At 43.0% G+C, this 26,365-nt stretch overlaps 1 protein-coding gene across 2 annotated transcripts in view; it reads left to right on the top strand.

Moving 5' to 3' along the window:
* MMS22L (MMS22 like, DNA repair protein) overlaps positions 1 to 18,137 on the top strand; it is a 167,255-nt gene extending 149,118 nt beyond the window's left edge. For both annotated transcript variants that reach the window (XM_040428788.1, XM_040428789.1), the window contains 6 exons: positions 8,738 to 8,907; positions 11,601 to 11,803; positions 12,612 to 12,778; positions 14,488 to 14,584; positions 16,303 to 16,470; positions 17,688 to 18,137. In XM_040428788.1, the coding sequence (XP_040284722.1) occupies positions 8,738 to 8,907; positions 11,601 to 11,803; positions 12,612 to 12,778; positions 14,488 to 14,584; positions 16,303 to 16,470; positions 17,688 to 17,769 (887 nt within the window). In that variant the 3' untranslated portion in view covers positions 17,770 to 18,137. The remainder of the gene's footprint in view (positions 1 to 8,737; positions 8,908 to 11,600; positions 11,804 to 12,611; positions 12,779 to 14,487; positions 14,585 to 16,302; positions 16,471 to 17,687) is intronic.
* The last annotated feature ends 8,228 nt before the right edge of the window (positions 18,138 to 26,365 follow it).

The raw sequence follows: 26,365 nt of genomic DNA, 5'->3' as shown, positions 1-26,365 counted from the left end.
CTTTTTCTTTTTTAAACACATAGTAATGGGTAATTGTATTAATTTATGACACTGACACTATTGTATTATCTTTCCAGATACACCTGCACAGAAGGCACCTTAGAAAACTCATGAACCTGATTGGTGGATGATGAGCCCACGAAAAAATAACTATGTTGAGATATATATAGTTTTTCTCTGGATTCCAAGCGTATGTCCCGCTAAGATGAATTTACAAAAAATTGTGAATGAGCATTTTACACTTTCTTGCTGTAGGTATACACTGCCGCTTGTCCTAAATCGTTCGGTTATAATGAGGAGTACCCTCACAGTTGTATGTTCAAGCAGGATAAGATCCTATAATGCTGACGACACTGACGTGCCGCTGGTATTGGAGTGACAATGTGGATTTGGGTATACCATTTTGGAAAAGATGGTTACTCATCCTCCCTGCGTTATGGTGGTATTCAACCACAACAACTGAATATGTAGAACGAGGAGGGCAGCAAGCGACAGACCTTATGATTATTCTTCTTTTGTTCGGATTCCCTTTTCTAATATGGCGGCAAACAAGCCTTCTGTAGCTATTGCGCATGCGCCGCGATGTGGAGGCATCGATGGGAGAAGGCGGTGACATGCCATCGAGTGCGCCGCTGACGTCATCAGTAGGCGGCACTGTTATGCATCAGTCGGTCTCCCTGGATGACGTGTAATGTTTGGGACATGCGCACTGGTCTCCTGAGGACGCGCGGATCAGCGCTATTGTATATGTGGGCGCCATCACTCCCCCAGGTAGTAATTCATTAGTCTTCCCTACTTGCACATGTGCACTATTACAGTTGATGCATGAATGATATATTGATGAACTACAGATGTAACCAATTATATGTCCTATGGTATTTTTACATGTAATTTACTGTATCTTGGAAATTTTATTGTATGTAATGCACCAGTCACTTTAATAATCATGACCATTATGCGGTTTTTGCACATATCTGTACATTGTATGTATGTATTACTTTTAATGCATCAATTATGTGGTTTGATTGTATGTATTGGCACACCTTTATATACCTGCTATTCACTGTTCACCAATGCTTGAGAAAGGCTCATGCTTGAGCCGAAACGTCGCTTTTGCCACCATATGGGTGAATAAAAACACACTTTTTTGAAGAAATGCTTGGAGTGCAGTCCGATTTTTGTCTTCTATAAGTGGGTAAGCACCTTTTACCGTACTTGGACATTGCACCCGTCTATTTTTCCACACTTCCTAGGGTGGTGCTGCCAGTGGTTTTTTACTATATATATTTCATTCTGTCAGTTTCAAGTTATTTCAATGACCAGTGTGGGGTTTTTCATCCTTTAAAAGAAGGGTACCAACAATTGTGTCCACGTGTGTATATCTATAGATGGTTGAGTACTCTTGTTACATACTCTTTCATAATCCCATGTGGCATTGACAAGGCTGATTTCTTAGCTGGCTTCATGTCTTTACAGAGATATGCTAATAATTTGTATTTTGGGAAGTATATGATATTCTGCTAGCCCGTATAAGTACACAGGCTTGACAAATTACATGTTATAAAATGTTTCCGCTATTTTTCTACAAATTTCATGTTAACAAGAAAGTTTGTCTTTCTTATGTGTCAGTTTAAAGTGTAGAAAATTAAATTTCACATTTCAAAATCCACATGTAGTAAGTTTGTGACATCGTTCTCTAGAAAAGTTGAGCATTTTTTCTTCCAGATCTGCCAATAGCAAACCTTTTAATATTTCATGGGGTTGAAGTCCCAAAACTTAGATTGTCTAAAAGAGGTGCTTTTCTGAGACTTTCAGTACATGGAAAACTTAAACGTTAACCCCCTTTATTTATGCATCCTAAATGTTGATGAACAGTGCAGTGTAGAGATGGATACATAAAGAGAGATATAGATATCGCAACATTGAAATTGCAATACCAGGAGGGGCAAGCTGTAAGTTATACAAATAGAGTAGTAGATGTCACTGAAATCTGCAAAGTATCTAATTTTCAAGCACCTAGCTCGCAAAAACATTGTTTTGTTTTTTACTACCTCACTATCATTCCTTTAGTTTTCAAAAAATATGCAAAGTGTTAATTTTGTATTTTATGTCTTGGTTTGCATGCATTTATTAGGGTTGAATCACAACCAGAAATGTTCTTAACATCTTAAGGACCCAGGACGAGAATGCTCGTCCTAAATGGCTGGTACTTTGCGCCCCAGGATGAGCATTCTCATCCTGCGGTCCTTCCTTCCCCTATGTGCAGTCCGGCAATCAGCAGCACGGATCCGGCTGTTACTGACAGCCGATTCCTGCTGCATCCACCAGCATTGGTGATAACGCTGATGCCGTGGATTAACCTCTCATATGCCGCGGTCAGCGCTTCCTCTCCTCATCCATCGGGTCCCCCCTGCTGCGGTGGCGGGGACCCGATGGTTGCCATTGCAGCCCCAAGCAATTCCAAGGTCTTGGGGCCCAGCATGAATGGAGGCCTATGAGGTCTCGTAGGCAAACTATCGGTGTATTACACTGTGTAATACACTGATGGTCAATGCAGTACAATACAGATATATTGTGCTGCATTTAAACAGGGATCAGACCCTGTAATGTTGAAGTCCCATACTGGAAAAAAAAATAAAAAATTGAAAAAAAAAAAAGGGTTTTTAACAATAAATTTAAAGTTTCAATTTTTTTTTTAATATATATATAAAACTGTAAAAAATAAAAATCATGTGTACCCTAAAATGGTACCACCAAAACTGCCACCTTATCCTGCAGTTTCCAAAATGGGGTCATTTTTTTGGGAGTTTCTACTCTAGGGTGCATCTTCAAATGTGACATGGCAACTTAAAATTGTCCCAGTGAAATCTGCCTTCCAGAAACCATATGGCGTTCCTTTCCTTCTGTGCCCGTACAGCAGTTTACGACCACATATGGGGTGTTTCTGTAAACTACAGAAGCAGGCTGATAAATATTGTTTTGTTTGGCTGTTAACCCTTGCTTGGTTACTGGAAAAAATTGATTAAAATGGAAAGTCTGCCAAAAAAGTGAAATTCTGAAATGTAATCTCCATTTTCTTTTAATTCTTGTGGAACACCTAAAGGGTTAACAAAGTTAGTAAAATCTGTTTTTAATACCTTTGAGGGGTGTAGTTTCTAAAATGGGGTCATTTTGGGTGGTTTCTATTATGTAAGCCTCACAAAGTGACTTCAGACCTGAACTGCTCCTTAACCGCCTCCGGACCGCCTAACGCAGGATCGCGTTCCGGAGGCGGCAGCGCTGCGCAGAGTCACGCATATACGCGTCATCTCGCGAGACGCGAGATTTCGCTCAAAGCCGGCCCGCGCATGCGCATCGCGGGCCGGCAAAAATTAAAGAACAATTTCGTCACCAGCCTGCCAGCAACGATCATTGGCTGGCAGGTTGGCGATTTTCAAAAAAACGAATCACAAGCCATATAACAGATCATATTAGTAAATATGATCTGTTATATGGCTTGTCTGCTCCTCTGCTGGTCCTTTTCGTCGATTGGATCCAGCAGAGGAGCAGACTTCACAGTGAGTAGCACCAACACCACACTTTAGCCCCAGATCACCCCCTGCACCCCAATTAACCCTTTGATTACCCCTTTGATCGCCCCTGTCAATCACTTAGTGAAAGACAAAAAGTGATCAGTGTAAACTGTCGCTTTTTTTTTCCACTAGTATTGGCTGTTAGGTTTTAGGATAGTTTAGGCCCCTTGGTTAGGTAGTTAGCGATCGGTTAGTGCCCACCGCACCGCAGTCACTGATTCGCTGATTAGCGTATCGCTAATCAGCATTTGTACTTTTATAGTATCTGTAAGTGATCAAAACTGATCACGGTCAGATCTATAATAGTATTAGTGTCACTTTAGTTCGCCCTCCACCCAAAACGCAGTGTTTGCCCGATCAGGCCTGATCGGTCGCCCACACGTGCGTTCACCCACGCCCGCCCCACCGCAGTGACAAAAAATATATATTTTTTGATCACTGCACATTCACTTTACAAGCACTGCGGCGATAAAAAAAAATCAGTTTTGATATTTTTTATCAACCGCAGCGGCCTCCGGTACTTCGCTAGCCTCCCGTTTGTAAGACAGGCTTGCTTTTTTTCTTGGGTAGTCTCAGGGAATACCCCTAAATTTAGTAGTCCAAAATGTCAAACAGGGGGTATTTTTCTGAAGAGGCCTACAGGATGAGGAATGGGAACCCTCATCTGACGAATCTAGCGGGTCAGAATATGAACCTGTAGAAAGCAGTGGCTCTCTGACCCAAAGTTCGGACGAGGAGGTGGAGGTCCCTGATAGCACCAGGCGTACCAGGCCCCGTGTCACTAGACCACAGGTTATGCAGGATCCGCTTCAAGAGCAGCAGAGGGGCTGGCGCTGCCGGATCACGTGGTGAGGCATACACCAGCAGCGCAGCCCTCCCTGGACCTAGTACCAGCACTGCCGTACAGTGGCGAGCACCAGAAGGGCAGTTGAAGCTGGTACGGTGGCACGTGCAATAGTTACCCCGTCGCAGCCACCGCAAAGACAGGCCCGTAGAGCCCCTAGAATCCCTGAGGTGCTGGCAAACCCTGATTGGCAGTCACCAACTTCAGCCGCACCATTCCCCCTTTCACCGCCCAGTCTGGAGTTCGGGTTGAGACGGCTCATATCGGTTGGCCCTGGGATTTTTTGAGCCGTTCTTGACTGCGGAGCTCTTGGACTTAGTCGTGGCAGAGACAAACCGGTATGCCACACAATTTATATCCGCCAACCCGGGAAGCTATTATGCCCAGCCTTTCCGGTGGAAACCAGTCCAAGTTTCCGAAATTAAAATTTTTCTGGGCCTTCTCCTCAACATGGGTCTAACTAAAAAGCATGAATTGCGGTCATATTGGTCCACGAACCCAATTCATCACATGCCCATGTTCTCTGCTGCTATGTCCAGGGCACGATTTGAGGCCATCCTCCGTTTTTCTGCATTTTAGCGACAACACCACCTCCCGTCCCAGAGGCCACCCTGCTTTTGACCGGCTCCACAAAATTCGGCCCCTCATAGACCACTTCAACCAGAAATTTGCAGATTTGTATACCCCCGAGCAAAACATCTGCGTAGACGAGTCCCTAATACATTTTACCGGGCGCCTTGGCTTCAAACAATACATCCCAAGCAAGCGTGCCCGGTATGGGGTCAAATTGTATAAGCTCTGTGAAAGGGCCACAGGCTATACCCACAAATTTCGGATCTATGAGGGAAAAGATCAGACCCTGGAGCCGGTCGGTTGCCCTGACTACCTGGGGGGCAGTGGGAAGACAGTCTGGGACTTGGTGTCACCCTTATTTGGCAAGGGGTACCATCTTTATGTGGACAATTTTTACACAAGTGTGCCCCTCTTCAGGCATTTGTTCCTTGAACGTATTTGCGCCTGTGGCACCTCTCAGTCCACAACTATAATTTGCTCATGGGAGGGGTGGACTTCAATGACCAGATGTTGTCTCCGTATTTACAAAATAAAAACTTCCATGAACTCACTATGCCCATCAGCGAATACCTTGGGGTGTCTTCTTTCCAAAATGGGGTCACTTGTGGGGTAGTTATACTGCCCTGGCATTCTAGGGGCCCAAATGTATGGTAAGGAGTTTGAAATCAAATTCTGTAAAAAATGGCCGGTGAAATCCGAAAGGTGCTCTTTGGAATGTGGGCCCCTTTGCCCACCTAGGCTGCAAAAAAGTGTCACACATGTGGTATCTCCGTATTCAGGAGAAGTTGGGGAATGTGTTTTGGGGTGTCATTTTACATATACCCATGCTGGGTGAGAGAAATATCTTGGCAAAAGACAACTTTTCCCATTTTTTTATACAAAGTTGTCTTTTGCCAAGATATTTCAAAAAAAGAAAAATTAATCATTTTCCGCTAACTTGTGACAAAAAATAAAAAGTTCTATGAACTCACTATGCCCATCAGCGAATACCTTAGGGTGTCTACTTTCCGAAATGGGGTCATTTGTGGGGTGTTTGTACTGTCTGGCCATTGTAGAACCTCAGGAAACATGACAGGTGCTCAGAAAGTCAGAGCTGCTTCAAAAAGCGGAAATTCACATTTTTGTACCATAGTTTGTAAACGCTATAACTTTTACCCAAACCATTTTTTTTTTTACCCGAACATTTTTTTTTTATCAAAGACATGTAGAACAATAAATTTAGAGCAAAATTTATATATGGATGTCGTTTTTTTTGCAAAATTTTACAACTGAAAGTGAAAAATGTCATTTTTTTGCAAAAAAAAACGTTAAATTTCGATTAATAACAAAAAAAAGTAAAAATGTCAGCAGCAATGAAATACCACCAAATGAAAGCTATACACTGCGTGCAGAATTATTAGGCAAATGAGTATTTTGACCACATCATCCTCTTTATGCATGTTGTCTTACTCCAAGCTGTATAGGCTCGAAAGCCTACTACCAATTAAGCATATTAGGTGATGTGCATCTCTGTAATGAGAAGGGGTGTGGTCTAATGACATCAACACCCTATATTAGGTGTGCATAATTATTAGGCAACTTCCTTTCCTTTGGCAAAATGGGTCAAAAGAAGGACTTGACAGGCTCAGAAAAGTCAAAAATAGTGATATATCTTGCAGAGGGATGCAGCACTCTTAAAATTGCAAAGCTTCTGAAGCGTGATCATCGAACAATCAAGCGTTTCATTCAAAATAGTCAACAGGGTCGCAAGGAGCGTGTGGAAAAACCAAGGCGCAAAATAACTGCCCATGAACTGAGAAAAGTCAAGCGTGCAGCTGCCAAGATGCCACTTGCCACCAGTTTGGCCATATTTCAGAGCTGCAACATCACTGGAGTGCCCAAAAGCACAAGGTGTGCAATACTCAGAGACATGGCCAAGGTAAGAACGGCTGAAAGACGACCACCACTGAACAAGACACACAAGCTGAAACGTCAAGACTTGGCCAAGAAATATCTCAAGACTGATTTTTCTAAGGTTTTATGGACTGATGAAATGAGAGTGAGTCTTGATGGGCCAGATGGATGGGCCCGTGGCTGGATTGGTAAAGGGCAGAGAGCTCCAGTCCGACTCAGACGCCAGCAAGGTGGAGGTGGAGTACTGGTTTGGGCTGGTATCATCAAAGATGAGCTTGTGGGGCCTTTTCGGGTTGAGGATGGAGTCAAGCTCAACTCCCAGTCCTACTGCCAGTTTCTGGAAGACACCTTCTTCAAGCAGTGGTACAGGAAGAAGTCTGCATCCTTCAAGAAAAACATGATTTTCATGCAGGACAATGCTCAATCACACGCGTCCAAGTACTCCACAGCGTGGCTGGCAAGAAAGGGTATAAAAGAAGAAAATATAATGACATGGCCTCCTTGTTCACCTGATCTGAACCCCATTGAGAACATGTGGTCCATCATCAAATGTGAGATTTACAAGGAGGGAAAACAGTACACCTCTCTGAACAGTGTCTGGGAGGCTGTGGTTGCTGCTGCACGCAATGTTGATGGTGAACAGATCAAAACACTGACAGAATCCATGGATGGCAGGCTTTTGAGTGTCCTTGCAAAGAAAGGTGGCTATATTGGTCACTGATTTGTTTTTGTTTTGTTTTTGAATGTCAGAAATGTATATTTGTGAATGTTGAGATGTTATATTGGTTTCACTGGTAAAAATAAATAATTGAAATGGGTAAATATTTGTTTTTTGTTAAGTTGCCTAATAATTATGCACAGTAATAGTCACCTGCACACACAGATATCCCCCTAAAATAGCTAAAACTAAAAACAAACTAAAAACTACTTCCAAAAATATTCAGCTTTGATATTAATGAGTTTTTTGGGTTCATTGAGAACATGGTTGTTGTTCAATAATAAAATTAATCCTCAAAAATACAACTTGCCTAATAATTCTGCACTCCCTGTATTAGTGAGAAGAAAAGGAGGTAAAATTCATTTGGGTGGTAAGTTGCATGACCGAGCAATAAACGGTGAAAGTAGGGTAGGTCAGAAGTGTAAAAGTGGCCTGGTCTTTCAGGGTGTTTAAGCTATGGGGGCTGAGGTGGTTAAAAAGTGGGTTTTGGAAATTTTCGGAAAAAATTTGCTTCTAAGCCTTCAAACGTCCCTGTAATTTACAAAATGATCCAAAAATGAAGTAGACCTATGGGGAATGTAAAGTAATAACTATTTTAGGAGGTATCACTATCTGTTTTAAAAGCAGAGAAATAAAAAATTTGGAAAATGGTGAAGTTTTCAAAATTTTTGGTAAATATGGTATTTTTTATTTTTTTTTTTAAATAAAAATTCTATATTTTGACCCAAACTTACCACTGTCATGAATGGCCTGGATAAGTAAAAGCGTTTTAAAGTTATTACCACATAAAGTGTCAGATTTGCAGAAAATGGCCTGGTCCTTAAGGTGAAAAATGGCAAGGTCCTTAAGGGGTTAAAAGATACTAAATGTAGAAATATTTTTTTCAATGCAATAACTAAAAGTGAATCCATCCATTAAGCTAGCCATGTTAGTGCTGAGAAAACCTTAAACAGCTGCCAAGCCTCATCTGTTCGCCTGTTCCTATCTACTGATTTCCTCTCAGTGCCACTCTTGCCTTCATATAAAGTATGTTACAACTACAGAATAAGCCCCTGTGATTGGCTCCTGAGGGCATGCCAAGTGAGCCGATTGTTTGCTGCTATTTTATCTTTTTTCTCTTTCTTGTCTGCTTTCCAGGATATCTTGTGCGGTACTGGGCATTGATTCTGGCCACTTCCAAAGCACAGCAGCTCCTCTTCCGCATCATTGATTACCTGCTTTTACCACATGCCTTGTTCCAACAAGATAAGGGTTTGCTGCCAGCCATGCTCTCTGCTATACGTGAGACCCTTCCTCTCTTTCTCCAGGTGTAGATCTCAAGCACAATACTGTTCTGATTATATTGCTTTCCTTTAAAAGCCAGGGACAAGGAAAAAAGCATAAAAACTCACGGCAGACTTGTTTCTTTATTTGCATGAATAACCTATAGAATTATGAACTACACAGAACCTTGTCTTTTCCTAGTGTCCATATGTTTATAACAGATCTTCCTTCCTTACCTCAACTGCCCTTGTGTATAGTCAGATCTGTAGGAAGTTTTTTTTTTATAGCAAAATTGTTCTATTAGGGTGAAATCGCACATGAACCAAAGCCAGTAGTGAGTCTAATTAATGGTAGAAATAGTGGAAAGGGAAGACTATAATATTGCTTCTGTCTTTTCTATGAACCCCTATGTTTGGGACCTTCACTGCTCCTGACAATGGAGGGGCTGTAGCACTGTATAAACTATGTATGCCCCTTCTGAATTTTCTCCACACAAACACCAACAACCATTCACTGAGCAAGGAATAACAGGTAAAGGTTACTTCACACAGGACGATTATCAAGTATGAACGCTCGTTTAATTCCCTATAATTGGCCTGTACAAAGAGGCTGCCCATTACCCAAAGAACCCGCGTTCATCTGATGAAAGCATAGTTGGTGCAGACACCTAAATCATCAATTCTGAGCAGCAGGTTGTGCTGTGTGAACAGTGATCTGCTGCCCAGAAACTATGACAGCGGAGGTTATTGGTGCATGTAAATGCAGCTCTTGCCTCTGACAAGCAGGCAATTATCAGGAACAAATAATTTTTACACGATAATTGCCTGCTCAATCAGCACTTGTAAATGGGCCTTTTCCTCATTCATTTCATCCTAGCTACGGGCCATCGATTTATAAGAACTGAAGACCCTATATTATAATTTTTAGATGAATCTATATGCATGCCTATTAATAAAGGAGGCTTCATATTTAGCAAATATTAAGTGGTTCACTGTGTGTCCATTTGTGCTCCTAACCAAAATCTCTCTGGCAGTCTTGTATGGAAGTTTGTTCATCCGTGTTCACCCCTGCCCATCATTTACAGACACTGCACGTGTTGTAAGCTTTTTCAGGGTTCATGGTTTTGTATCTGTGTGAACAAGCAAACATATATCAATACAACAAGTCCATGAACTTATTGTATATATTTGAACAAACGCACATACAACATGGCATACAGCTGCTTACAGTTTGTGTCTGATCATGCACCACCATAGAAATTTGTTGGCTAGAAAAGATTTAGTGGCCTGAGTGCCTTTCCTTTTACTACATTAACCTCATAATAAATACAAAAGCGGTCTAAATTTTGTAGATAAGCTATTAGCCTCAGCGCTGTATTATACCTGCGGCTGCTTTAGAGACAGAGACTTGCTACACCCTATTGGACCATATTCAACATTATACTTCTATAACCGCTACATCTCTTTTATGGTGATTGCACAATTTCCAGCTAAATTGGACTCTGTTTTCACCAGACTCTTTGGCTGGAATTCTGTGTATCATCTGCAGTGCGCTAGTAAACCATCCTACAGATGCAACATGGGAACCCGACCATAAGGATCTGTTCTCCCTTCTGAATTTTACTACTGAAGAATAAACCAGGCATAGCATACCCAAAAAAGAAGACGACTGGGATTATTCTCCATTATTCCTTGTTTTGCAATTTTGTTTGTGCTTTAGGGTCTGTGGTTCTCAACCTTTTCATGCCAAGTCCCCCCTAGTGACAAGAAGTAGTACCCCCCCAAGGGAGCAAACAGTGAAAAATGTTAACAAAATAAAGCTGTTCTCACACCACTGTCATAGGTTATGTTCTAAGCCTCTGTCAGCAGTTCCTACAGATTTGACAAAGAATAGCACAGCATGCAGCACTAATATTCCTGTCAAAATGACAGACACCACATTAGGACCCATGATGGGTAACTATTAATTTTTAAATTCCATTCTTCACTTCCAAACATACAGGTAAACACAGCACTACATACCTCTTACATCTAATGATTTCTCCTCTGATATACATAGGCTATTTTCTCATCTTAATTTGTTCCAGACCACCATGATCATTTCTTTCAGCCATGTCTTGTTTCTGCAGAGTTTGTCACGCAGGCATCTTAGCTTCTTACTTTTCCATCATCCTTCCACCTTCTGAACACGCCATACCCAATACTGTGCCCACTGTGCTCCCCAATACTATACTGCAGAAATGCATAGTCCCCCTGAAAATGTTAGTACCCTGCAGATAGTTATTCCTTAAATAATTACTGACACACACTGTCCTCAAAATTAACTGTGACCAGTGAATGGTGTCCCTGACAGTAATAGTGAAAACATTACTGGTTGCTAGGGCAGTCCCGCTTACCCCCTTAATGCTCCTTTGGGGAATGCGTACCACAGGTTGAGAACCAGTGCTCTAGGTGACAAAAATGACAAGGGGTAATGGATCTTTGTAAAGGTGGTGAGAACTGCATTTTAGAGAAGACTCAAATCTATACCAGAGTGCACATAGTCATTTGAGGTTGGGAATAGAGAGGTTTTACTTTGGGGATTTCATTTAGTCTGAATTTAAATAAAGCATTAAATGTTCTACGTCTTTCTGTGTGTATACCACCAGTGCAGGCTTATGAAATGTCTTACTTGCATATGTCATTTCTATTATGTTTATAAAATGATAATCTTTACAAGTTGGTATTTTACATTTCAGGGCCTATCCATCATATCTCGTCAGTCCCAAGCCCAAGCTGCATATGTAAAACAGCAGCTAAAAATGACTGTTCAGCAATATTTTGGAAGGTTTCTTCCTAGTGCCCCTGCATCCGGAAGTCACCCGATTCTTTTAGCTCTTTGTGATTCTGTTCAAAGCCCACACACAGCCAACCTAAGAAGGACTGTAATGGAAGTCATACGGTAAATATTCCCAGTCATTAAAGGGGTTGTTCTCCATTTTCTTAGTGAAGGCCTATCCTCAGAATTGGCCATCGCTAGCTGATCAGCAGGGGTCCAACACCTCGCAGCCCTGACGCTCAGCTGTTTGTGTTTGTAGCTCTGTCACCAGAAGTCGGCACCGGTGCTAAACAGTTCTGTCAACCTTGTAGTGAACAGAGCTTGACACTGCAGCGCTATATCCATTGCCTTTTAGTGGGAGCATTACAAGGTTAACGGAGCTGTGTAGCTCCGGTACCAACTTCCGGTGACAGAGCTACATACAAACAGCTGCTTGGTGGGGGTGTGGGGTGTCGGACCCCCACCGGTCAGCTGGTGCTGCCCTTTCCTGATCATAGGTAATCACTATGTAAAAACTGAACAACTTCTTTCAGCAACATTCCTTATCTGATATAACAGGGTTATGCATCACTATGAATACAAGAGAGGAAAAGGGACCTTCGCATGAACAGTTTATATATGAACATCTGTTTTCCTGACTTTTCCTACTTTTTGGTTTGTGACCTCAGAAATGGAGTATGGCACTTGATTAGTCTAAATAATTTATATGATTTGTTTGTGGATAGGGGCCGCATATTCTGCATCCTCAACTTGTACACCACTAAGCCAGGGCACCAGTCTTCATACTTTACCCTCTAAAATTGTTTTTAAGAAATACTATATCCAGCAACAAATGTATTGATTTTTATTATATATTGTACAAAAAAAATATACATGATGAGATTTACGACCTAAAACATATTTGCATAAATAGTTTCTCTTTTCGTTTTAGTGATAGCTACTTGCAGTTCAAAGGTCATGCACCCCCGCCTCGTTTAGCCACCATTATGTTATTCATACTGGATGTTTTCCAGAGAACCAAGACTGTTGATGTTGCAGATGCTGATTCTCTGCTCCCGTCTATTCTAAAGTGCCTGATAATGGTCAATGAACCTCAGGGTAAGTTAAATATAATAGGTTTATTAACATTTTGAAATTGGTCTGCAAACTGTATATTAATGCAGCCTTCTAACTTTGTTAGTAAGTTGATGTTATGGAAGTAGGAAAAAAGAGCAAACTTAAGGATCTGATCAACGTTGACAATGGTCAAATTCTTATGTCTAGATGACTGAGTCAGAGCATCTTCAAAATTACAGGTCCTATCAGATGTTTCTGGTATAAAGTGATATATAAAGTACCAAAAGTGATCCAAAGACAGACAACCAGTGACCAGGTCATGAGCACCCCAGACTCACTGATAATAGAAAGTTGTTTGACACACAGTGTATTGCAGCTTGTTGTGAGGCTGCAGATGGACCAAAGTGCCCTTGCTGACTCCTGTGCACCTCTGAAATCACCTATATTGGATGGTAGGGTGTGTGTGTCCCATACCTGAGGCAGAAAGAGTACCAGGATACAGTAGGAAGAATGCAAAGTAGAAGATGCAGTGTGATGCTCTGAGTAATGTTGTGTAGTGGCCTTTTTCAGCAGCATAAAGCAATGGCCACAAAATTGCTCAGGAATGGTTAAAGGAACATAACAAGTCATTTAAGATGTTGACTTGGCCTCCAGATTCCAATATAAGTGAGCATCTGTGGGATGTGCTGGAAAAACAAGTCTGATCCATGGAGATTTGTCCTGCTTAAGAAAAACATGGCTGCTTTTTTTCCAGAATAGGTCCTTGATTTGCATCTTGGATTCCTTAAACGGCTATGGAGATCTTTGGGGTAATTTTGTCATTGCATTTTGTTTTATTAAAAATGTTAAATTTTTCCTATACACATTTTAGTTTCGGTGCATTTTCAGCATGCTGCTGTATGTCTTAATTGAATCCACTAAGGAGCTGCTCTGCTGGCTCGATCTGTAGCCTTTATTTCTGAACTCCTGACAGCTCATAAACACTCACTATAATTACATTCTTATCAAACTGTTAGAAATATGGCTGAAATGAGTGTTTGAGCTGTCAGGAGTTCAGAAACAACAGCTACAGATTTAGCCATCAGAGCGCCTCCCTGATGGATTTACTGTGAGACACAGAGTAGTAGTCTGCAGATGCACTGAACTGGAAAGCCGTAGAGGAAAAACTGTTGAAAAATCTTAACGACCAATTGAAAATATGAATAAATCGCAGTGATAAAAAAATTAGATCTAAAGGTATCCATATCCTTTTAAGTGAATGTAGCTGCGCGACAATACGACACAAAACCTGTGCAAAGGTGTTGGACAGTTTTTAAAATAAAGCAGAAATGTTTTTTTCTGACCCTGCACAACCCCTTAAAAGATCTGCTGTTAACTCTTGTTGTCGAATTGCACAGGACACCTTCAGAAGTCTTCTAGGATCCATGCCTCAGCAGGTCAGAGGTTTATGTCAGCATGAGGGGAACCACCACTATATGAGACTGGTGTTTTTCATGTTATGGATGGTCAGTGGAAATATCCCCAGTACCCTTAGGCTTGTGATCTCACAATTTCAGTGGGTCTATGCTCAGATTTGGACCAAGAGGGAAGAAAATATGAAGACTTTATGCTTCACAAAGTGTCTTCATAATGTGTTAACTGTACAATGTCAACTGTACCTTGTATGTACGTAAATTTAGCATGTTTTAAAAATGTGAACATTGACATAATTGGAAATATTTAATTGACGCGAGTCATTATGCTTTGTTCAGTAAAGAAGCTTTGCACAGATACCCTGCAGAACATGGTCGAAGGCTGTCAGGCTGTACCACAGGGGGAAGCTGCAACACGATTCACAGCAAATTTAAGGTATACAAAGAAAAAGACACAAATGCAATAGCACTCTGCAACCAGCACTCCGCCCTGCCTCTATGCTGGATGTTGAATGAGGCATTGGTGTACATTTTGGCCAAAGCGTAATAAGCCACTCACCACGTCAAGGTCGCCTCTATGAGTGGTCCCTAACACTAGTTCCTACCTGTTTATGGGCCATGACAGCCACACAAAGTCCAGGGAGCGCAGGCACAGCATGAACGCCAGGCACACTCTGCTTTTAACCCCGTCTGGTGCCATTACAGCTTTCATCGGATCCAGGGATGCAAGTACCAACATGCATGCTGAGCCCACTATATACTGAGCCAAATGGCTACTGGTAGGCGCTGTAAAAGTAGATTCAGTTTTATACTGACTTTAAAGCCAGCCTCCAGGGCAGACTAACTGGTCAGGTGTGTATGACTGCATGGAGATCGCCACGCCTCCAATATATACTACAAAGAAAAAATATGGGGGATACAGTCAGCACAACCCTATATGCAGGTGCACATCGCTATGGCGAAATACATATACAAAGAAAAAGACACAAATGCAATAGCACTCTGCAACCAGCACTCCGCCCTGCCTCTATGCTGGATGTTGAATGAGGCATTTAAGGTATAGTCAGTGCTTAAAGTATACTTAACATAGAAAATGCACCCAAAACATTTTTTTCCTCCTTTAATATCATCGTTATGTTTGATCGTGCTTTGGCTCATTGCAATTAAATCTAAGAAATATATATATATAAAAAAAATTATCTATTCGATCAGGCATGTCCTTTCTCTTCCTCACCGTCCTGTGTCTGGCTGTGAGACAACTGGTTGCAGCAGGAGTCTTCCTTCTGTGCCCTCTCTGCAGTAGCTTACTACCATTCCCCAACTTGGGGGGATTACACCCAAATATTCCACCCTTTTACTATAAAATGTAACTTTTATTAGGTATATTAAAGAGCTTATTGCCATGATTTTAAAGCATCAGCGTCTGTGCCAATAAGGTATACTGATTTTGTGTATTAATAAGTTGGTGCTCATTCACACTGCTTTAGTGTTTTACACCTAAAGTATATGATTATTTTAATGTTTTGGTATCAAGTTACTCCAATGCTGCATACAGTATTTTAATTTCAGATGTTGCATTCACACTTATTTAATGGAGATTACTACTTGTAGATTCCTTCCATCCACTTTGTATACCTTTTAGCTTGAGACAGTGTTATATTCACACTGTTATAAAGTGAGGTGTGTACTGGAGAATTTTGTGTTTCACATTGCTAGTTTTCCATTTGAAACCATGTTGTATTCACACTGCTTTAGGCTTCGTTCACACCACTGTTTTGTTTTCCGTTCCTCTGATCCGTCAGAACAGATAAATTAACAAGAAAAAAAAATTCCTTTATTTTGAGCATCCGTATTTTTAAGTATAGTGGTTATTTTGAGCAGTGTCCCTCCTTGGCACATTTATGCCATTCATGCCCTCTGAACTTCCCTCACTGAACAGCAAGTAGGACACAAGAAGCGTTCAGCCCCACTCCTTTGCTAAGCCCTCCAAAGCCAGAAATAGATCTATCTGGTTACCATGCCTAGATTTCATATACAGTGGACACAATCGAGCTTCAATCATGCGCATTTTATTTAATCAATCAGCCGAGCTATAAGAGCTAGATATAAGACAATTCCTATCATGAAGATTTTTATGTTTTTCTTTTCCTGCAGGCAGTTTATTCAAGAAAACTTTGCGATGTATGACTACCATATCTTTTCCATTTTGGAGACCCTTGCTGTTTTAGACCAGTCACTTGTTGGCAGCCTGATTCCCACCATCAGTCAAAGTCTTAAAGAGTCAGAGCACAAACGTGGTCTTGGACGAAATGCTTCATCCAGGTATGGTTAATTTTTGTTTTGTTTCTTTTTAAAGCTGACCTTAGGCAGTGCTGTGTGAAATGTACCCACCCCTCACTTAGGTACCTTCTTAGTAGGTAAATCTAGGGCACAAAGGTTAGCCAGAACTAGTTGTTAACTGCCTTCTTCCATACAGAAAATCGGTTTCAAAGTAATCATACTGCCATGTAGGATAGTAGCCCCAAAACATAATTATACCTTTCTTATGAAAACTTGGTCCTCCAGTCCTGAGAACTTATTTTTGTGCAAATAATGTTTTTGGTGCATTGTGGGTGAGGCTGCTTCCTTTGGTGCACTTTCTCCTGCATCATCGCCACTGGCTGTCAATCAAGCAAAAAGGGGAGGTCTAAGAGGCATTACTGGCAGAACTATGGTGCTTAAAAATAAAAAAAGAGAAGTATTTCTCAGGATAAGAGGACAGTTGTTTTTTTTGTTTTTTTTACAAGAAAGGCTATGTTTCAGGGCACCTTCTATTTATACATGTGATCTGGGTACGATGCTCTAGTTTCGTCTAAAAGGAGTGCAAACCCAACCATTGTTTGCACAAATCCTGGCACTAGTGAATAATGCTAGCCTCATGCCCGCAGTCGCATCAGATTTACAGATCCTTGAAAAACCGCTTCCGTGTGCGGTCCTTTTTATTACTCCTATCAATAGCAAGGACTGTTCTCATTTGTAAAAATGGACAAGAATAGGACCGGCGGAAAAAAAACAAAAAACAGGTGTGGGAATATTCTCATTAGTTTGTATGGGTTATTGTGGTATGGGATTTAAAACCGGATAGCACATTAAAGGAGAATACTGTTGTGTGCTTGACCACGAGTAAATAGATGAAGCAGCGTCGTGTGGCAACAAACTTAGCGAATGACAAAAGACCGCTTTGGGGCAAATGAAGAGGAGAAGCAACCAGTGCTAGATTCAACTAGTGTATGCATTGGTGTCCACAGTATAAATGTATACCAACATCCAGCTTCTGAATGTGGAACACAAGTTACTTTGTAGATGCAGAAAGCCCCTGAAAACTTACAGTAGTAAGATACAGTAGAGCGCAGAAAATTGCAGACATGTATTGGCGAGTAAAGGCATTTAAACATCCGCTGCAATAAATGGGAAAACTAGTCTTTTCTACTTTTCATGCCAACCTTTTGTTTGTCAGTAAGAGATTTCAGTTTTTAAACCAATTTTTTGCACTTCCATAGGGAGGCTTACAGAAGATTGCTGTCACACTTGGGTGAACATGGACAAGATGAGCTACGGACACTAGAAAATGAAAGATGTTAGCCTTCTAGGAATGGCCACAATGCCACTATAACCAAACATTCAGCAAAAATTGTGTCTCAGAGAGTGTCAGACTTGTTTAATACTGCTTTTACAACAACAGGATCTATGAGAACGTGATCCATTTCATGATAGAATTGAACTAAACTTTACATCTTCTCCCTAGAAGTTGTGTGTAAATGTGCCTCCAAACGCTGTATTCGCAGAATAGTTTGTACATACATCCTTATTGTGTTGTTTGTGGACTTTCATTCTGCGGTCCACTATTCTAAAATGGTCGAGATGTAATATAAAAACTTACTAAAATGTTGTACAAATGTATAGATTGCCTCCCTCAGCTGTCCATGCGCTAAACTGAAATAAACAGTATTACCAGTCATCAAATGTATTGGAAAATTGTGGTGAAGGATTTTCTCTCTTGCCCCATTACTTAGACATTTCAAGTGCACAAAATTGTGAAAGGAAAAGCTGTCAGTTATGATCTTACACATACACTATATGGTTAGGAAGGGCTTACACACTGTTGCTGCCACCTGCTTTCAAAAACCCCTTCTACCTCCCGAGGACCAGTTGCTGCACAATTCTGCAGGTAAAACCTAATTATTTTCTTTCAAAATCATGCAGCCATTGTCCGCTGCATGTGGGAGAGGTTGTTTCCACATGCAGCAGCCAAGGCTAAAGTCTGTGGGCAGCATTCCTGATTACTGAGTTTAGGTGTTCCAGCTACAACCATTGCATGAAATCAAGCACACAGCCATGCAATCTCCTTAAACGAACACTGGTAGCAGTGGTATAGATTGTACTAGAGAGACCCACAGGAATTTTTTTTATTTATTATTTTAATTTTTTTGTGATGGGCGCGTGGTAAAATGGAAAAAAAAAACTCCCTTCCTGCATTTTCATATGTATGCTAAGTAGGCAGATTGGATGTATATTGCTTGACAGCAAATAGCATTTATTATGCAGAGAAAGTTTCCATGGTTACGACCACCCTGTAATCCAGCAGCATGGCTGTGCTTGTACACTATAGAAAAAAGTACCAGCTTACGTGGGTTGTCATTTTTTCTTAGTGTGTAAGCACAACCACCACTAATGGATTGCAGGGTGGTCGTAACAATGGAAATGAGCAGTGTATAATGTGATGGAAAAATTAATCCAGCCAGCAAAGTAACCAACAGTGATGGTCAGTTCGCAGTGTTCGCCAACGAACACATGCGGGCTGCTATCTTGACTCACCCGTCCGGCGATGCACAGGTAAGCCCTTACCTGTGCCGGGAGCCGGTCTGAAATCAAATAGTCACCGGGAGCAGGCAGTTCCGAGAACAGCCCGATAAAGGCCCCCAGCGGCTGTTCTCAGAACTGCCTGCTCCCGGTGACCACATTTGATTTCAGACCGGCACAGGTAAGGGCTTACCTGTGCATCGCCGGACGGGTGAGTCAAGATGGCAGCCCACATGTGTTCATTGGCGAACACTGCGAACTGACCATCATTGGTAACCAATATGGATAACTAGCTGAAGGACCCGGCTTCGCTCAGGTATTTTTAATCTATTTCATTTAATATTTGTCTGTGTCATTAAAAGATAAACACTATCCACTATAACAGGGGCATCTACAGCACCCCGCCCCCTTAACAGTGACTTTCACAGCCCCCCACCCCAGTGCCCCGTCCCTTAAAATTTGACCTCCACAGCAGCCCGCCCCGTTAACTTTGACCTTTACAGCAGCCTTCCCCTTTAACAGTGAGTTTCACAGCACACCGCCCCCTTGACAGTGACCTCCACAGGGGCCCGCTACCTTAACAGTGGCCTTTACAGCAATCTGCCCCTTAACACTGACCTCCATAGCGGACCATCCCCTTAACTGTGACCTCCACAGCAGCCTGCCCCTAGGGTGGCCAGAGGTCCAGTTTAAGGCCGGACATTCCAGCTTTCAGACCTCCTGTCCTCCGTCTGGCGCAGGGCCTGGACGGACACAAGGATGTCCTTTTGAACCGCTCACTCTCAGAGAGCAGCACCTGGCTGTCTGAGTGTGAGCTGCAGGGAGAAAGTCACCGTTCCTCCCACCCCTGCAGCTGACAGAAGTTGATTTTTACCTTGATTTTTTAAATCCCTGTTGGCTGAGGAGTGGGAGGGGGCGTTTCCTTGTGAACAGCTCACTCTCAGAGAGCAGCAGAGTGTTGTCTGAGTGGGAGCTGCAGGGAGAAAGTCATCCTCCCTCCCACCTCTGCAGCTAACAGAAGTAGATTTTTACCTTCATTTTTGCAATCCCTGTTGGCTGATGAGAGGGGGCGTGGTCTAACCAAATCGGGGTGTGGCTTAGCGGGACCTGGGGTGTGGTTTTAAGTTCGTCTTTTGAGGGTGGACACATTGTGGCAAGGGGCGTGTCTGGGCTCCTTCCCGCAAGAGGACGCCCCTCTAGGAACCTTACTGGCTCATTTGCATACCAAATAAACTGGATTTTCAGAGGATAAAAACATCTATTGCTGGAACAAAGGCACATCTTGAAATAAGGTACTAAGTGCTATTAGGCCATGGCTTTACTTCAATAGCGATTATCCTGGTGACAGATTTCCTTTAAAGCTCTCCTACAGCAGTGAAGAAAAATGGCTTGGTTGTTATGGAAACTTGGGGAAATGCTGTGTATATGGAGGCTAATGGCCTGAGAGCTTCTATTGGCTGATAAGGGTCATGTGACCAAGCTTCTATTGGCTAATGCATTTTTTGGTAATATCTCAGGAACGGTATGTCCAAGAGAGCTGAAACCTGTTTTTTTGTGATTGTAAATGTGACGGATTCCTTTAGCGGACGGACATACATACACACATACACTCAGCTTTATACAGTCCTGATCAAAAGTTTAAGACCACTTGAAAAATGGCAAAAAATTATATTTAGCATGGCTGGATCTTAATAAGTTTCCAAGTAGAGCTTTTAACATGCAACAAGAAGAAATGGGAGTGAGACAAAACATTTTTTGAGCATTCAATTTAATGAAAACAACAAATAAACTGAAACAGGCTGTTTTTCAGCTGATCAAAAGTTTAGGACCACATGCCTTTAAAAGGCCAAATCTGTGCAAAGATGTGGATTCATTGTCATTTTCTGTCAGGTAGTCACACATTGTTATGGCAAAGGCAAAAAAACTCCCTTTTTGAACGTGGTCAGGTTGTTGACCTGCAAAAGCAGGGTCTCTCACAGCACGCCATCGCTGCTGAGGTGGGACACAGTAAGACAGTCATTTGGAATTTCTTAAATGATCCTGAGGGTTATGGGACAAAAAAGTCAAGTGGAAGACCCCAAAAAATTTCATCAGCACTGAGCCGGAGGATCCAATTGACTGTCCGCCAAGACACTGGACGATCCTCGACCCAAATTAAGGCCCTTACTGATGCTGACTGCAGCCCCATAACCATCAGACTGCATCTGAGACTGAAGGGCTTCAAAAACAAAAAACGTCTTCAAAGACCTCGTCTCCTTGAACGCCACAGAACTGCTCCTTTGGACTTTGCAAGAGAGCACCAAACATGGGACGTTCAAAGGTGGAATGAGGTTTTATTCTCTGATGAGAAAAAATGTAACCTTGATGGTTTCCAACGTTACTGGCATGACCAGCAGATCCCACCTGAGATGTTTTCTACGCACCACAGTGGAGGGGGCGCCATAATGGTCTGGGGTGCTTTTTCCTTCAGTGGAACAATGGAGCTTCAGGAAGTGCAGGGGCGTCAAACGGCCGCTGGCTATGTCCAGATGTTGCAGAGAGCATTCCTCATGACTGAGGGCCCTCGACTGTGTGGTAACGACTGGGTTTTTCAACAGGACAACGCTACAGTACACAATGCCCGCAGGACAAGGGAATTCTTCCAGGAGAATAACATCCCTCTTTTGGCCCATCCTGCGTGTTCCCCTGATCTAAATCCAATTGAGAACCTTTGGGGATGGATGGCGAGGGAAGTTTACAAAAATGGACAACAGTTCCAGACAGTAGATGGCCTTCGTGCGGCCGTCTTCACCACTTGGAGAAATGTTCCCACTCACCTCATGGAAACGCTTGCATCAAGCATGCCGAAACGAATTTTTTAAGTGATAAACAATAACGGCGGAGCTACTCATTACTGAGTTCATGTTTGGAAGATGGATTTCTGTTTTGGGGGGGTTTAGGGTATTTTTGGAGGTGTGGCCCTAAACTTTTGATCAGCTGAAAAACAGCCTGTTTCAGTTTATTTGTTGTTTTCATTAAATTGAATGCTCAAAAAATGTTTTGTCTCACTCCCATTTCTTCTTGTTGCATGTTAAAGCTCTACTTGGAACCTTGTTAAGATCCAGCCATGCTAAATATGATTTATTGCCATTTTTCAAGTGGTCTTAAACTTTTGATCATGACTGTATATTAGATAACAATAGATTAGTAAGTGGCTTGTATTAACTTTCTCTACATGATGAATTCTACTTGCTGAAGTGAGACAGCTCTTTAAGACCGCCCCCGGTCAACTATCAGTGACTGAGAGCTATGTACATATGTATACACACTTAGGCCTCATGCACACAAACGTATTTTTTGTTTGCATTTTTTACTGATCAAAGGCGGACCCATTCATTTCTGTGGGGTCGCAAAAAAATGTCCATTTATCATGTAGATGCAATTAATACAAGGCACTTACTAATGTATTGTTATCCATATTGTCTAAATTTTCTGTCTGGATTCATTTTTCCATCACATTATACATTGCTCGTTTCCATAGTTACAACCACCCAGCAGTGATGGTCGTGCTTGCACACTATAAAAAAAAATACCAGCCTCTCTGGTGGCTGAGACCGTGGAAGCTCACATAGGCTGGTGCTTTTTTCTATAGTGTACAAGCACAGCCATGCTGCTGGACTGCAGGGTGGTCGTAACCATGGAAACGTTCTCTGCATAATAAATGCTATTTGCTGAAGTGCCAAAACCCCTTTAATAAAGGGCAGCAGTAAGTTTGCAAAGCTCTATAATAAAAGTTCGGGCTTGTATTTCATCAGTTCATAATTTAGTTTAAGTTCGTTGTTGTATCATTTTGGAAACATGGTATTCGATAAAAATAGTTCAATGTTTTACAATAAGAAAAGTTCCTTTTTTAATAAAATGTGTTCTATGGTGTTAACCAAAGCTTATCTGGATATATGCACGGTGTTAGTGTGGTCACTGCAGCTCTACTTACTGTTCCCAGTTTTGTGTGTCCCGGCAGCAAGAACCTACCTCCTCTGCTCCCTTTTTCCAGGTGGGTCCGCCGCCGATCTTGCTCTATCCATCAACACAGGCAGTGGCCTTCTTGCCAGCAAGGCCTCGTCTCTGCTCCTAGGGCATGTGTGCTCCCTTCAGCTCTTAAAAGGCCAGTGCATGCACTCTAATTCACACTGGCAAATGGCTGGCTACCCTGGGTGCTGGCTACTTAAAGCACCTTCCTCTGTGCAAGGGGGGTGCAATAGGTTCCTAGCTTGCTAGTTCCTGCAAAGGTGTGCTGTATTAATTTGTCTGCCCATGTACCAACCTCTGCCTGTTTCCTGGATATTGACCCTCTGGTGCCTGACATGTGCTCGACCGCCATATTGACCTGATGGTGCCCTGATCCCTCAGTGGGCTGCACCTGTGCCTCTGACCCCAGTGGGTCAGCTGTCAATCATACAGAGACTACTCCAGGAGGTAAAAACCAGGCGACTACTAGGATAACACCTAAGGAGTAGCCCAGAGTCAAATCTGTTGGTTAAGGCCTCATGCACACGACCGTTTTTTTTTTTTGTGGTCCGCAAAAACGGGTTCCGTAGTTCCGTGATCCTTGTCCGTTTTTTCTTCCGTGGGTCTTCCTTGATTTTTGGAGGATCCACGGACATGAAAAAAAAGTCGTTTTGGTGTCCGCCTGGCCATGCGGAGCCAAACTGATCCGTCCTGACTTACAATGCAAGTCAATGGGGACGGATCCGTTTGACGTTGACACAATATGGTGCAATTGCAAACGGATCCGTCCCCCATTGACTTTCAATGTAAAGTCAAGAGTCCCTATTATACCATCGGATCGGAGTTTTCTCCAATCCGATGGTAAATTTTAACTTGAAGCGTCCCCATCACCATGGGAACGCCTCTATGTTAAATTATACCATCGGATTTGAGTTATATCGTGAAAACTCAGATCCGACAGTATATTCTAACACAGGCGTTCCCATAGTGATGGGGACGCTTCAAGTTAGAATATACTAAGAACTGTGTACATGACTGCTGCCTGGCAGCACCCGATCTCTTACAGGGGGCTGTGATCCACACAATTAACCCCTCAGGTGCCGCACCTGAGGGGTTAATTGTGCGTATCATAGCCCCCTGTAAGAGATCAGGTGCTGCCAGGCAGGAGGGGGCAGACCCCCCTCCCTCCCCTGTATTACATTCATTGGTGGCCAGTGCAGCCCCCCCTCCCTCCCCTGTATTACATTCATTGGTGGCCAGTGCGCCCCCCCCCCTCCCCTCCCCTGTATTACATTCATTGGTGGCCAGTGCGGCCCCCCTCCCTCCCTCCCCTGTATTACATTCATTGGTGGCCAGTGAGGTCCCTCCCTCCCAGTATTTAATTAATTGGTGGCCAGTGCGGCCTCTCCTCCCCCCCCTCCTAAGTAAAATCCCCCTCCCATCATTGGTGGCAGTGGAGAGTTCCGATCGGAGTCCCAGTTTAATCGCTGGGACTCCGATCGGTAACCATGGCAACCAGGACGCTACTGCAGTCCTGGCTGCCATGGTTACTTAGCAATTTTAGAAGCATTATACTTACCTGCGCTGTCTGTGACCGGCCGGGCGCTCCTCCTACTGGTAAGTGAAAGGTCTGTGCAGCGCATTGCTTATAGCACAGACCTGTCACTTACCAGTAGGAGGAGCGTCCGGCCGGTCACAGACAGCGCAGGTAAGTATAATGCTTCTAAAATTGCTAAGTAACCATGGCAGCCAGGACTGCAGTAGCGTCCTGGTTGCCATGGTTACCGATCGGAGTCCCAGCGATTAAACTGGGACTCTGATCGGAACTCTCCGCTGCCACCAATGATGGAGGGGGGGATTTTAATTAGGAGGGGGGAGAGGGGAGGCCGCACTGGCCACCAATGAATTAAATACTGGGGAGGGAGGGGGGGCCGCACTGGCCACCAATGAATGTAATACATGGGAGGGAGGGGGGGGTTCGCACTGGCCACCAATGAATTTAATACTGGGGAGGGGGGGTCCGCACTGGCCACCAATGAATGTAATACAGGGGAGGGAGGGAGACGGACCGCACTGGCCACCAATGAATGTAATACGAGGGAGGGGGGCTGCACTGGCCACCAATGAATATAATACTGGGGAGGGAGGGGGGGCCGCACTGGCCACCAATGAATATAATACTGGGGAGGGAGGGGGGTCTGGCAGCACCCGATCTCTTACAGGGGGCTATGATACGCACAATTAACCCCTCAGGTGCGGCACCTGAGGGGTTATTTGTGCTGATCACAGCCCCCTGTAAGAGATCGGGTGCTGCCAGGCAGCAGGGGTCAGTTATGTCCACAGTTCGTAGTATTTTCGAACTCGAAGCGTCCCCATCACTATGGGAACGCCTCTGTGTTAGAATATACTGTCGGATCTGAGTTTTCACGAAGTGAAAACTCAGATCTGAAAAAGCTTTTATGCAGACGGATCTGCTGATCCGTCTGTGTGAAAGTAGCCTACGATCACGGACACGGATGACAAGCTTGTGTGCCTCCGTGTTTTTTCACGGACCCATTGACTTGAATGGGTCCGCGAACTGTTGTCCGTCAAAAAAATAGGTCATATTTTTTTGACGGACAGGAAACACGGATTACGGACGCGGACGAACAACGGTGCATTTTCCGAGTTTTCAACGGACCCATTGAAAGTCAATGGATCCGCAGAAAATCACGGAACAACGGACACGGATGCACACAACGGTCGTGTGCATGAGGCATAAGGCTGAGTTCACAATTCAGTTATTTGATCAGTTATTTCCATCAGTTTTTGCGAACCAAAACCAGGTGCGGGTCAAAAACACAGAACAGGTGCAGATCTTTCTATTATACCTGATCTCTGAGTAGGCTTCACTATTGGTTTTGGCTCAAATAACTGATCAAATAACTGAAGTGTAAACTCAGCCTAAGGCTACATGCAGATGACTGTTGTTTTGGTCCGCATCCGAGTGGCACCTATTCACTTCAATGGGGCCGCAAAAGATGCGGACAGCACTCCGTGTGCTTTCTGCATCCGTTGCTCCATTCCGTGGTCCGCAGAAAAAATATAACCTGTCCTATTCTTGTCTGTTTTGCGGACAAGAATGGGCAGTTACAATAATGGCTGTCCGTGCCGTTCCGCAAATTGCGGAACGCACATGGACGCCGTCCGTGTTTTGCGGACCGCAAAACACACAACAGTTGTGTGCATGTAGCCTAACACAGTGGTTGCACACCCACTGCCATAGCACATGGCATTAGAACATACATATGTAGATATAAAAATTCACCTCTGTGAAATGATCTGATACAAGATGGATGACATCTGTCTTCTTGTTGAACAATGGTTTTTATTTATTTGCACTTAGGTTCGC

Source organism: Bufo bufo, chromosome 4 (assembly GCF_905171765.1).
Source record: "Bufo bufo chromosome 4, aBufBuf1.1, whole genome shotgun sequence".
Classification (NCBI taxonomy): Eukaryota; Metazoa; Chordata; class Amphibia; order Anura; family Bufonidae; genus Bufo; species Bufo bufo.
Note: the sequence above shows the minus strand (reverse complement) of the source record. Positions and strands in the feature narration are given on the sequence as shown.